Genomic DNA, 14,579 nt, shown 5'->3' with positions numbered 1-14,579 from the left:
CATAAAACTTCCGTATTCAGATGATGAACCAGGCCGGAGAGGTTGGGATGGTCCAGGCAGTGTCCTCACCTCAGGTGCTTCCAGTATAATCTGGTAGATTCAACAAGAAGCTGTAAGGATAAGTGGTTGACTGTCCACTGTCTAAAATGCTTCAGGACAAAAGGGGTTCTAATCACGGATTTGGGAGAAAGAGATGTGTTAGGGGATGGGACCCAAGTTTAAACACAATTCCAATCATGGTTCATAGACATTTTATGCCAAGAGTACTAAAAGAGTACACTACTTTGAGTGCACCCATAGTTTTACTGTGACTTATCATGTGAATTTCCTGCATGTGGTATATGAAGGAACTCAAATTGTTTCTGATTTTGGAGCATTTCACATTTCATAGTAAAGATACTGAGTCAGCATGTAAGATAGACTGTAGTGCCTTGAAAAGGGGATGACTCACATGTGCTGCAGGAGTCCAGAAACATGGTTTAGCAGTGCTAAAAATAGTGTCTTTAAAATAGTTAACTGAAAAAGACATACTTATTTAACTAAGGTGTTCACTTAAAAATATTCTTGGTCACTTTGCAGTTACAATCCATTAACATAAGACTCTGTTAGTCTTTTCTAAGGAAATATTTTATTAAGTAACATTTCTCTGTGATATATATATACATTGTTGGCCCTGGTGTTTGCAGAGACCCCACACATACACTAAAGGAGTGGTGTGCGTATAAACACGAGTGTGTGTGATGTATGTGCATTGTATGTGGAGATGTGTACAGGGCTAGTGGAGACAAGAACACGACATCTGACCAAGCATGGTAGTGCACACCTTTAATCTTAGCACTTAGGAAGTGAAGCAGGAGGATTTCTGTGAGTTTGAGGCCACTGTGGTCTACACAGTGAGTTCCAGAACAGCCAGGTCTGAGTACGGAGACCCTGTCTCCACAGAAGAGGAAGAGGAGGAGAAGGGGAACATCTGGTGCCCTTCTCTATCATTCTCCGCCCTATTCCTTTGAGCCACGTTCTCTCACTAAGTCTGGAGTTAGGCTGGCAGCCTACACACCCCAGCTACCTCCCGTTTCTGTCCCCGGCTGGCCCGTGCTAAGGTTATAGGACTATAGTGCATTCTAGTTTGTTTTCTGTTGCTGTGATAAAACACAGACCAGTACCAACTTGGGGAAGGAAACAGTTCACTTCAGTTTACAAGCTTACAGTCCATCACTGAAGGAAGCCAAGGCAGGAACTCAAGGCAGGAACTGAAGCAAAGAGCCACGAGGAACCCTGCTTACTGCCATGCTCTCCATGGCTTCCTCTGCTGCCTTTCTTACACGGCCCAAACCTAGAGATGGCACTGTCCACAGTTGGAGGGCCCTCACTAGTTAGCAGGCAAAACAGGGCCTCTCAGCCGTGTCCAGAGGCCATCCTGATGGAAGCAATTCCTAATTGAGGTTTCTTCTCCCCGCACGTCATGTTGACAACTAGAGCTAACTGTGCCCCAGCTCCAGCAGGCTTCTTGTCGTTCCCACTCCACACAGCACTTTTTGAATAATACTGTATTGCCTCTCAATATCGAATTTACTATTTATTTTGAAAACATAATTTTATTTTATATATGTATTATCACCAGTAAAGCTTTAGCCGTGACTACATCGAAACTCATTTGCACCGTACTTGTGACCTCTTCCATAAAGACAGCTTCTAGTGACTGAGAAATGGTACTCAGATAAGGGTCTAGAGAGGGAGAGCTTGGGATAAACATAACGGTCTGGGGGCTCAGATGTGACCTGGCCCTACAGACAGCACAGATCACCGGGCTATCAACTGTGTCCACTCCAGGTATGTGTGTCTTCTGTTGAGGATACAGCCCTTCCTGTCTAACACTCCTGGTTTCCCTAGTGCTTGTCTGTGAGCACAAGGACCTCGGCCTTCTACACCTTAGTAATCAGATTAATTTAAGTAGTTCTGTAAATTTTACCAAATAGATTAAATGGTTTTCATAAGATTTTTTACACGTATTTCATCTGTATAGGAGGAATTTTACATAAAACTCAGTTTTTAAAGATTTATTTGTATTTTTTATTTATGTGTATGTATTTGGCTGTGAGTAATGCAACATGTGTGCAGGTACCCTTGGTGGTCAACAGAGGATCTGGAGTTCTACGTTTTATGAGACAGGATGCTGGAAACCAAACTCAGGTCCTTTGGAAAAGCAATACTTACTGCTAACTACTAAGCCATCTCTCCATCCCCTGATTTACTTTCTTTTTAAATCATGTGTATATGTGTATGTCTTCGTGGGGCTATATACCCGTGAGTGCAGGTGCTTGTGGAGGCCGAAAGAAGGCATTGAATCCTGAGAACAGGAGTTAGGGACAGTTATGAGCCACTAATGAAGGTGCTGGGAACTGAATTTGGGTCCTGTGTAGGAGCCCTACTTAATTCTTACTGCTTTGCCATCTCTTCAGTTTCATTAAATATGCTTTAAATTTAAAAATAAAAATATATCATTTAATATGAATTTCACACATTTATCATTTAATAACATTTTAGCAAAACAAAAATAGAACTGATATGTTAAAATGCAATGTGTGGGAGGGCCATGTAGCTCAGTGGTAGAGTATTGGTTAGCATGTGAAAGGCTCTGGCTGGATTGCCAACACCACCAACAAAACAAAAACAAAGCCACAGCAACATTGGTACTGCTGTTGTTGGTTTTTGCTCTCTTAGGGGACCTCACCCAGCTCCCAAATAAATCACACACAGAGGCTTATTCTTACTTATAAATGCCCACCCTTGGCTTGGCTTGTTTCTTGACAGATTTTCCTTAACTTTAAATTAGCCCATCTACCTTCTGACTCTGGCTTTCCCTGTCTTCTCACTTCTGTAAATCTTACTCTGACTCTGTGACTTACAGTGTAGCTGGGTGGCTGGCCCCTGAAGTCCTCCTCTTTCTCTGGCTACTTCTTATTTTCCTTCCCTTCCTCCCAGGTTTCTCCTCCTATTTCTCCCCTCTGCCTGGCAGCCCTGCCTATTTCTCTCTCCTGCCTCACTATTGGCCTTTTAGTTCTTTCTTAGACCATCAGGTGTTTTAGACAGGCACAGTACTACAGCTTCACAGAGTTAAACAAATGCAACATAAACAAAAGTAATACCTTAAAATAACATTCCCCTTCAGGTACTATGGCTTATCATAAAAAGTCACTTGTTTCATGCTTAGTTAAATTATTGTTCTTAATTTTCACAGGAAATCCATCCATTGGAATTTTGAAACATAAAGAAAAATATTACACTTTCAGTACCAGAGATGCTGCATATTCATTCGCAGAAAATCCTGAACGTTATATTAACTTGATTAAAGAAAAAGCCAAAAAGAATGCAGAGCTAATTCAGCTACTAGAACTTCATCAACAGTTTGAAACTCTCATACCATATTCTCAGGTAAACGTGGTAAACACTTGCAGTTACCTGGGGTTGTAATTTCTGACTGGATTAAAGTGGTGTCTCAGTATTGTTTATTGTGTATTTCTTCTGCCAGGGAAAAAAAAAAGCTTAGCATCTTTTTGTCAGTGTGTGGGGATACCCACGTATGTGCTGCATGCATGTGCAGAAGCAGAAGGACATCCGGTCTTCCTCTCTCTCTTGACCTTACTTTTGGGACCTTTTGAACCATAATTCACTGTTTCAGCCAGGCTCACTAGCCACTAAGCTCCGGCCATCTACCAGTCTCTGGCCCCAACCACATGTTGGGGTTATGGCATGTATGGCTATGCTAGCTTTTAGGTAGGCTCTGGGAATTTGAACGCAGTTCCTCTCACTTTCACCTACTTGATACCATTTAAGGGTTCAAGAATGAGGTCATTTTCCCTGCCAATTAAAGAATTAAAAGGGAGGAAGGAAGTGTTACCAGAAATCATAGGGAGCCCCAGCAGAGCTATCATTTTGATACCCAGGAATTCCCCTTGTGGGCCTTTTGATGTCATGAATAAAATAACTAAAGCTGGTTTTGGTGGCACACATCTTTAATCCTGGCCCTCACAAGGCAGAAGCAGGCAGATGTCCATGAGTTCGAAGTCAGCCTCATCTGCCTGTTGAGTTCCAGGCTGGTCAGGCTATGCTGTGTGATACCACCTTAAACAAACAAACACAATATACATACATACATAATTTCTGAATTAAAAATGAATACAAGGGGGGCCTGGAGAGATGGCTCAGAGGTTAAGAGCACTGACTGCTCTTCCAGAGGTCCTGAGTTCAATTCCCAGCAACCACATGGTGGCTCACAACCATCTGTAATGAGATCTGGTGCCCTCTTCTAGCCTGCAGTCATACATGCTGTATACATAATAAATAAATAAATCTTTAAAAAAAATGAATACAAGGATGTGATGAGTGGTTTTTTGTTCACGCTCAATATTACTTACAAGCTATAAAATTTTGAGTCTGTCAGCCACCAGTTAATTTTGTCAGGGGAGTTCTTCATTGGAGGTTCATATTTTTAAGGTTTAAAAGAAGTTTTAAAGTTTTGTGGGTGTTGGAGGATGTTGTGTATATGTGAGTGCAGTGCCTGTGGGGTGGAGAAAAGGGTGAGATCCCCTGAAGCTGGACTTCCACACTCCTAACTGCTAAGCCATCCTTCCAGTCACGGTAGATGGGTCTCCCCATCTCACTTAACATAAAAGAAAATGGCTCACAGACATGCCCATAGTCCAGTTTAATGGAGGCAAGTCCTCACTGGAACTCCCTCCCAGGTGATTCTAGATGTCAAGTTGACAATAACATTAACCACTACACTCAGATTTTCAGCTCTATGGCGCAGTCATCTCATCTGTTCCTTATCCCATACCGCTACAGACCAGACTGTGAGGGGTTTCCTCTCATGTTTAAGTCTTCCTCAACTCAGGCCTTCCAGATGCAAAGCAGCCTCTGATTACTGCACTGGAATAGTGAGGACCCCTTCTGCATCCCGAGCCATGGATTTTTCGCCTCCTTTGTATTAAAGGTCAGGTGTTGTCTATGACCTGTAACCACCCCCTACCGCCCCGCCCCCTGCACTCCTTTTGTCCATTTCTTCCCAGGAGTTCCCAGCTTTTTGAGCCCAGGAAGGGCTTCTTAGCACATATGTAACTTGTCTGTCCTCACCTTGCATCTGCCAGCTAGAAGAGTGGAAAGCCAACACCGCGCCATAGCCGCCTTTTCCTCACCTGACCCACCAAGAGGCTGATGTGGAGGATAACATCCACATATCAGTGCCTCTCTGTAAATCCTTCCTTCCCACGGCACATTCTTTCTAACTAGACAGCTCAGCTTTGATTGCATGTCTCTGCCCACACTTTAAAGGCCCTGTAACAGCTCCCACAGCTGGCTTATGATCCTGTCCATACAAGGTACTTTCAGTGATGGCAATACATGAATTTTCTAGTCCATCTGCTATTTTGGGTGTTTCTTCATACTGGCATGGGGTGGAGCTGTTCATCAATGAAGCATGCTGATCCATGCCATGTAGAGAAAGATGACCACCCCAGAATCCTCCCTGAGACAGCTCAGCTTTGGTTGCAGGTTATTTTATGTATTGGAGAGTGCATGCATTGGCCACTGCAGCAAGGACGCACACTATCTCATACTGTTTGGGGAACTGCAGTCAAATTGGGATTGTCTCTGGATTTCCTCCCTTAGAGGGATCGACCTCAGTTGCATATCTCATCACCCTTCACAAGGTCCAACTCACTTTCTCTTGTGTCAGACTGTATTCAGACATTGATTGTGTTGTGTGAGTTTTCTGTGGGAGATGTGAATGAATGTCTTTATCCTATAGAGGGCACTAACAGACTAAGGAAAATAGATCCCATCCATGTCTGTCTTGTTGAACTAGTGCATTTATTGGGGTTACCTACAGGAGCATGAGTGACTGAAAAAGCATTGCCGAAAAGCCCATTTCTGCATGGATGATGACTGGGGTAAGCTGTGTGCCTGGAACTTAGGTTCACTGGTTTTGTCTCGTCCCCCCAGCAAAAAAGCCCATTTCTGCATGGTTGACCCAGAAAAGCTGCATGCCCAGAACTTAGCTCCACTGGACAGTATCCTCTTCCTGGCAATTAAGTACTGCTTTGATCATATCTGCCAGGGGGGTGGTCCTGTAAATCTTCTAACTTTATGGGCTTCCCAAGCTGTGGTGGCTATTCTTGTTTGTCAACTTGACTATATCTGGAATGAACTACAGTACCGAAACAGAGGACACACGTGTGGTCAGGATCTTGAGGCAAGAAGACAAGATGCCTTAGATCCAGATCTTGAGGCTGGAAGACACACACCTTTGATCCAGACCTGGAGATGAGAAAGCACACCTTTAACCTGGACCAGACATTCTGCTGGAAGCCTCTATGAGGACAAGGGAAGAAAGGAGGGTTTGTTCTTTGCCTGCTTGCTATCGCCTTGTCAGCACATCCATTCCTTCACTGTCATTGGAGCCGACTTCAGGATTCCAGCATTTACAGAAGACCAGGTGGGACACCCAGCCTTGTGGGACCGAGCAGCTACTAGATTCTTGGACTGTCTGTTCACAACTAGCCATTGTTGGACTGCAGCCTGTAAGTCATTCCAATAAATTCCCATCTATATCTATATGTATATCTACCTATCTCTATCTACATCTCTATCTATCTGTATATATATATATATATATATATATATATATATATAGAGAGAGAGAGAGAGAGAGAGAGAGAGAGAGAGAGTCATTCTCTAAGTTCCGTGACTCTAGAGAACCCTAATACACAAGCCTTGTAAGTTTCATTATCTTCCTGAGTCTTAAGAGTTTCTCTCAAGGGGAAACATCTCAATTTGGAGGAAATAACTACACAACCAGTTCTCCCACGTAGTTTTGTTCCTCAGTTGATTAAATCTGTAGGTACAAAATCTACAGAGAATGCAAACTGTAGATTTTGTTGTCTGCCTTTATTTTCAAATGTCTCCATGTAAGTTTGTTAATTTGTCAAGTCCCCAAAAAGTCTTTCTTGTTTTTAAATTGGAATTGTGTGAACCCAAAGACATATTTTAGGGGAATTTGTTTATGGTATCAAATATTTTCCCTGTAGCTATTCTGTTAATTGTGCCTTACTCAAACTTTGTGATTTTTAGAGGCATTTTATTCTTTCTATGAACTATAGTAGAAATAAGTTCTCATCAGATAGTGCTAAATAAGTCTTTAAAAAACTATCAGTTCACTTCAGCTGATACTAAAAGGCTAAAAAAATGTTACACAAGGAGATACTCCTTGCTCCTTTTTAATTAAAACTTCAATAATGGCTTCAAAAAGGAATTTCAAATAAAAAAAAATCACACATGGAAATTAACCATTTAAAGTCATTTAATAACTAACTTTTTAGGATTTTTAAAAATCTCTCTCTCTCTCTCTCTCTCTCTCTCTGTGTGTGTGTGTGTGTGTGTGTGTGTGTGTGTGTTTGTGCTCGTATGCACACATGCACACACATGCATGTATGCAGATGCCCAGAGAGGCCAGAGTCATCAGATCCCCTGGAGTTGGAATTCTTTGTGGTCATGAGACACCTGCCATGGGAGCTGGGAATATGACAGCTAAGACACCTCTTCAGCCCTGCACCTAACTTCCTGTTGGAAAACACATGCTAAAGGGGATAGACGAGGGATTTCCATATGAAAGTGCACTGAGTAAAACACTCGACTCTCAGCACCTACAATAGGAGAACAACCATTAACAAATGTCATAGCTGCCTGCATATGCCTCTCTAGTCTCAGTCTTTATTCTTCTCTAGCATTTAAGAATTGGTTGATATTTACCCCTCTGCGTTTTCTACCCTTCCCTGTTCATGTATGTACTAGTAAATAGTGTATTTCTCGGAAATAAATAGCTTTTGTCCAGTTCTCTCTCTGCTGGATTTATGATTTGACTGTGACATGACCTCTGTCAGCTCATGTATCTGAACACTACAGTAGCACTGTTTAGGAATGTTCTCGAAACTTGAGGCAGTGGAACCTCACTGGAGGAAGTGGGTTATTAGGAGTGGACATTAAGGGTTTTTAAATTTTATTTTTAAATTTAGAAATATTTTAATTATGTGTATGCGTGTCTCCTGTACCTATTGGTGAAATTATTAAGGCCACTCCACATAGTTAAAAGGGAGGTTTATTTTGTGGGGTAACTTACAAGTGAATGGATAGTTCACAGAGTCTGGGAAAGGCATGGCGCAGTCCGGCGGTGTTCTCTGGAGAACTCTGCTTGGTCTACCTCCAGCATCCAGGGTCCAGGAACTAAGAGAACCTGCGCATCTGGAACCCAGGTTTTCAGCGTCCTCTCTCAGCCTTGCCTTGTAGGCGTGACCATTACCAAAGCCTCAGTGGGGGTTGGAGCTTCCAGGTCAAAGCTGGAATGGCTGCCCACTACAGGTACCTGCTCGTGAGGACAGCAGCTCCCAGGAACCAGGAAAAAGCATCAGGTCCTCCAGAGCAGGAGTCCCAGGAGGTTGTGAGCCACCAAGTGGGTGCTGGGAAGGGAACCTGGGCCTTGTGCAGGAGCAGCAAATGCCCTCTGCAGGACTGAGCATCTCTCCAGCCCTGATGTACTATTTCTTTACGTAGGGTAGGCTAATGTAGGGCTCGCTATCTGCTTAGTCACTTCATTTTAAAACAATCCCTGTACGGGTGGTAACTTTATGTTGTCTTAAGTTGGGGTGTGTTCTGTCACTTTTTTTCTAAAACATCTTCACTATATTTGGTTCTTTAATATCATGTAAAACATACATTATCAAATTCTGTTACAAGCTTTAAAAGAATTCTGGTTGAAATTGCCTTGTGTGTATACATGAGGACAATTTTATGACCGTAATTTTCTGTACTTCGAACTTTAACATAGCCTTATAACTTTTCCTAAAAATGACTTGTAAATATTTTCTTAAGTTTATTTGCATGGACTTTTTTTTTTGGTTGTTACTTTTAGATGCTGTGTATATTTTAGAATTAAATATTGATTTGTTTTCTTACAAATGAGCTTAATTTTAGGTACTAGCTCCATATTCAGAAACCTTATTAAACTCCCTTCAAATCATTATTTGAATTTAGCTGTGGGCAATTATAACATCTTCCAACAGTAATAGTTACTTCTCTAATATTTATGCTTTTTACAAAGGAAATTACGACTTTATTTCACAGAGAATGCTAGTAGGCGGGGAACATGATGGTAAAGAAACAAATCAATTAGAGGACTAGAGATAAATGCAGGGAGAAAGAAGTTGAAAATAGCCATACACAAAATGAGTGGTCGCAGCCATTTTAAAAAAGAGGATCCAATGCTCGGGGGGGGGGGGCATGTCTTATTTCTATTGTGAAAGGTATGTGTATGGAATAGAAATTAGTTTCAGTAACATCAGTAAGAACACATTCCCCAAATGGGTAACTGGATTCCAACTTTGGCAGCAATGTGATGTCCTGCATAGTTAGGCTGAGACTAGCATCTAGTGAAAACAACAGCAACAACAAAACTTGTAGGAAAATTTGGGCGATGCCTGTGCATAAAACAAACTGACTCAGTTTCACATATGTTGTAAAGTCTTATATAGAAGATTTTCTACACGTATCCCAATTTCCCACCGGGGTGGCAGAGAATACTTAAACACAAGAAACTATTCATGAACGATAGCTAGCTCTTTGGTATCGCATACAAGTCAAAATGGGAACATTATTATACATCTAGGGATTTCCGTAACTACAAAGGATTGGTCATGGAGAGCATGGCCTCTGGCATCTGTAGAAAGTCCCTACCACACTCTTAGTTTTGTTTCTGTTCCTGTAAAAAAAAGTACCGTTTCAAAATCCACCTAGAGGAGATAGTGTTTATTTCAGCCCACAGTACCATGATTACAGCCTGTCATCATAGAGAAGTCAAGGCTTCAGGAATTTAAAGCAGCCGGTCACATCATATCCCTAGTAAAGGCCTGAGAAGGAATGTGTGTGTGTGTGTTGATACAAATCTCAACCCGAAGGGTGAGATGGTTTATATGAATGACTGTGTCCCAGGAATACAGATTCATGTTATCATAAATTCCGTGTTCCAACACAGAAGCAATTTCATGAAGATGTTACAGTAACAGAACAAAGAAAGTCAAGTCCAGACCCAAATTATCTTGGGTCATCTTTAGCCTTCTTCATACCCATTTATTGCCCTCCTCTATTTGTGAACTAACATTTTTGTGACCATTAATTAGGTGACACCTGTGGAATGCACAGCTCCCTAAAGGCTAAGAGTGTCCTCAGACAGTCTGAGGCCTGTAGCAGAGATATCTCCATTTTGCTGGAGTTGTAACATTTCTGACTCTTCACACACATTCAAGTGTGAGCTGTTAATCAGCCTCACCAGAAGGACCAGCAGAAGGTCCAGAAACTTCCGGACAGTTCCTCTGTTGACCAAACATTATATTTGTGCATGTGGGAGGCACATATTACTTACTGCACATTAGTGCCCTATGTCCCTAGGAGCCCATTTCTAGGATCTGGTGTGGAGGCTGAATAGTATGAGAAGAGCAGTTTTGAGGAGAGAGCTGGCAAAGCCATTAAGGGAAAAACTACTGTATTATATAATTAAAATCAACTAGTCATCATTAAATCTGTCTTTCCCCCCAATCCATATTTGACAAAATATTAAGAGTAATATACCTGACATTAAAATAATCAATAATAGTGTCTGGCCTAATGCAGTAAAGGTAATGGACTGAGAAAACAGATATTTTAAATAACTAATATTCTATGCATTAAAAAACTAGATTGACTGTATGTTTATGACTGTATTTAAAGTTACTTGTACTCTATGAATGGTTTTATTTATATTTGCAGTATTTAAACAAATCTTATCTTCTAATTTTAGTTTATACTTTTACCAGCTAGATCTTGTAATGTCATGTGGAGTTGCTAGCTGTAATTCTTAGGAAAAATTGTCTTTCTATCTAAATTACCTTAACTCTTCTTATCTGTGGATACTAAGTTGATCTGTTTTATTATATTGTTATTACACTGTATTTAATGGGAAAGGGAACCATAAAACCACAATAGAAATTCGATAGCAATATAGTACTCCTTTAATTTTTTTGAACAAGATTGTCTTTTCTTCATGCAGCAAATCTTCCTAACAATGACAGAGATCAGATTTGTTAGAAATCAGAATATTATAGGCCTTGAAAGCATAACCAAATCTTACTTGTATTTTAATGGTTAAATATGAAAATGGTGACTGGAGAGATGGCTAACCAGTTAAGAGCACAGAGGACCCGAGTTTGGTTCCCAGCACATAGCAGTCAGCTTAGACCCATCAGTGATTCCAGCTCCAGCCCTCTCTCTGGCCACTGTGAGCACCTGTACGTATGTGTATAGATATACACATAATTAAAAATAAACTTTTAAAGAAACACCAAAAATAAATAAATAGAAATAAAGTAGTAGATTTTTTTTTTAAGAAAGAGGAGTCACTTTAGTATTATTCATTTCCTTATTATTAGCAAAATACAAATATTTAATTTAAAAAATTCTGGCTGATTGAACTATAGGTTACCTTAGATACTCATTTAATTAAGAAACATCAGCATGTAAGGTATAAAACATCATTAATGTTGTCACTAGAGACTGATTATTTAATATAGTTTTGGATAAGAAGAATTAATCTAAATCTTTGGACATTTTAGCGGAGTAAATGCAGTTAAAGCTACTGTGTTTGTTAAACACCTGGGCAACACTATAGGGCCTTTTACAGTGTTTAATCTGTTGTATCTTAACATTTATAACATCAGTGTAAACTTTGCAATCAAATTGGTTGGATCCCATTAACAAATTATTCTTTTCCTTGGTAGGAAGATATTTATAGCATCTTGCCTAAAACACTTGAGCTAAAAATATAGGTATCCCCCAAATGGTGGGGATGTTTTGAAAGATTTAAAATAAATTTTTATCAATTTAAAAACTAGATTTCTTTTATCCAATTATACTGGGTAATAAGAATTTTTTTGTTTGTTTTTTTTTTTTCGACTTTAGCTTTTATTTATTTAGGTTTTTTCGAGACAGGGTTTCTCTGTGTAGTTTTGGTGCTTTTCTGATCTGATCTGTAGACAGCTGGCTTGAACTCACAGAATCACCTGGCTTGCTCCAATGCTAGATTAAAGGAGTGCCACAGCCAGCAAGAAATGTTTTTACAAGAACTGAAAACATTTAATCCTTTAAATGTGAAAGCTAGATTTAAGTAAGGTAGGATTTCGAGTAAGCAGTCATGACAAAACACGATGAATGGGACCAGAGACTGTGCTTAGCAGTTAGGAGCGCAGGAGGCCCTGCTAGAGGGCCCTGGTTGGAGTCCCAGAACCGTCATGGTGGCTCACAAGAGTCTGCCGCTCCAGCTCCAGGGACCAGATGCCCTCCTCTGTCTCCATATGCACTTTCACATGTGACATCCACTGACACAGACAGACAAAAACAATATTTCTGAAATGAAATAATGATTTTTTTATGTTCACCCGTGACTATTACAAAAATGAAATAAAAATTTAAATAATATGTATTTTATTTAGAACCCGTTTTGGAAGGAAATCCTAATCAAAATATCAAGAATATATATGATGCTACATTTTATAGCTTAATGAAACCTTTATCTTATCCAATGAGTGAGGCTATATAAACAAATAATATTTTAAGGTTTTATGGAAGAAACAGACCCCAAGACACAGCTTTAATTTGTTTTTTGGTGTTCAGTGTGCCCACGTGAACTTTTACTTTTCTGTTACTGTGATTAAAAAAAAAACAAAACAACCAAAAAAACCATAACCAAAAGCAACTTAGAAAGAAAGCTAATTAGGCTTTGGCTTCCAGGGGGTCTGAGTGAGGAGAGCATGGTGGCAACAGGAGGAGCAAGACTCTGGCATTTTGTTGACATACAGGAAGGAGAGAGCACGTCCTGGACCTGTGGTAGGGCTGTAAACTCCCACAGCCTGTCCTAATGGTGTGCTTCTTCCAGCGAGGCTGCACCTCATAAAGGTTCCAACCTACGTCCCCAAACAGCGCACCAGTGGGAGCCTTAGGGGACATTTCTCAGTTGATAAGCCATTGTGTATTTGTCAGGCTGTTAATATATCACCCAAATATACTTATAAAATGTGCATTTTAATAGAGCATGCCAGTAATAAAAATAGTTTTAGCACATAATAAAAGTGAATGAAAAAATAAAATAACTGAAGTGACCATAGTACATATCTTTTGGAGCACAATGCATGAACACATTATTTAGACTCATGTGACATAATACATGAACTCTAGGTGTACCTAATCAAAAGGTAGAAAGTTTATATGCCTTTCAAGTTGTAAGAAACTGTAGCGGCATTGATGATCCAAAGGTGAAGTGGTTCCTGTTAAAGCTTAAATAGCATAGTGAGTGTGTCTTTGCTGATGAAAAAGCCTTTTTTGCTAGGAACAAATTCCAGCACTTAGGAGGCAGAAGCAGGTGGATCTCTACAATTCTGAGGCCAACCTGGTCTACAAAGCAAGACTTTATCACAAACAAATAACAATAAATAAAGAAGAAAGACAATATCTCCTCCTCCTCCCTCCTCCTCCTTTTTGAGACAGGGTCTCATGTAAACCTGGATGGCCTCAAATGCAAAGTCTCTGCCTACTGAATGCTGGGATTAATGGTATGAACTACCATGTCCAGCTGAAGAAAAGTCTTTTTAAATGTTATTTTAGGTCAAAGCTTTTACTCTTTTAATTTATAGCGAGGCTAAATTATATTTCTAATGCTTGCTTATGTACTAAAAGAAAAAGGGAAGAATTATAGTTCCTTGGGTCAGGCATCATCCTACTGCCCAGCATCAATCTAGAATTTAGTTCCCTTCCTAGATCTGGCAGCACTGGTCTCTCTCTTACCTTGGATTAGGAACACATGCCTGTCCTGTACAGCCCTTTACCCAGGATTCTGTCATTATGTATACTCAGGTGGCTGTTTTTCCCTCTAGGTATCCCTAGAGGCCCATGGATTGGAAATGCTTCTGTCTAGTGTAGAGTCTAAAGACAGTGATACACAACAGCTGTTTTTTTTTAACCTCTTATAAAGTGAGGACATATAGAGTTTAAAATTATCTATTATGATCATTTATGTAAGTCAGCCCCTTCCTCAGAATACCACAGGGTGGAAGCTGGCTGAGCTCCTGTGACTAAGCTAGTAGCTTTATGGAAAGAAAGCAGAGAAGCACAGAGCATGTTTAAGACTTCAGGTTAAAAGCAAGTATAGAGGAAATTATTCTTCATGTGCTACCTTGGATCCAGAATGTCCTGCTTTGGATGAGTAGTTTCATCATTGTGTTCTGGGGGTAGTCTCTTGGAGCCAAGAGAATGGCTTAGAATGTCTGGGGTATCAGCCCCTTTATAATAATGTCTCCTCAAGAAAAGCTGTGTCCTGTTTGATCTCACCCAGGACTGGGGTATAGATGAGTCTAGAATGATCAAACACTTAAGTCTCTGGCCATAAAAACAGAAACAAAAGAACCCAAGGTAACATGCAAGCTGTGCTTAGCATTGTACACAAACCA

General features: G+C 40.3%; 1 protein-coding gene across 4 annotated transcripts in view; it reads left to right on the top strand.

The window, feature by feature from the left end:
* The window catches only part of Cfap206 (cilia and flagella associated protein 206), a 40,478-nt gene that overhangs the window by 16,070 nt on the left and 9,829 nt on the right, over positions 1 to 14,579 (top strand). For all 4 annotated transcript variants that reach the window (XM_037202490.1, XM_037202489.1, XM_028872775.2 and 1 more), the window contains exon 11: positions 3,239 to 3,432. In XM_037202490.1, the coding sequence (XP_037058385.1) occupies positions 3,239 to 3,432 (194 nt within the window). The remainder of the gene's footprint in view (positions 1 to 3,238; positions 3,433 to 14,579) is intronic.

The sequence above is a fragment of the Peromyscus leucopus genome, chromosome 2 (assembly GCF_004664715.2).
Source record: "Peromyscus leucopus breed LL Stock chromosome 2, UCI_PerLeu_2.1, whole genome shotgun sequence".
Taxonomy (NCBI): Eukaryota; Metazoa; Chordata; class Mammalia; order Rodentia; family Cricetidae; genus Peromyscus; species Peromyscus leucopus.
This window is presented reverse-complemented; position numbering and strand designations above follow the sequence as displayed.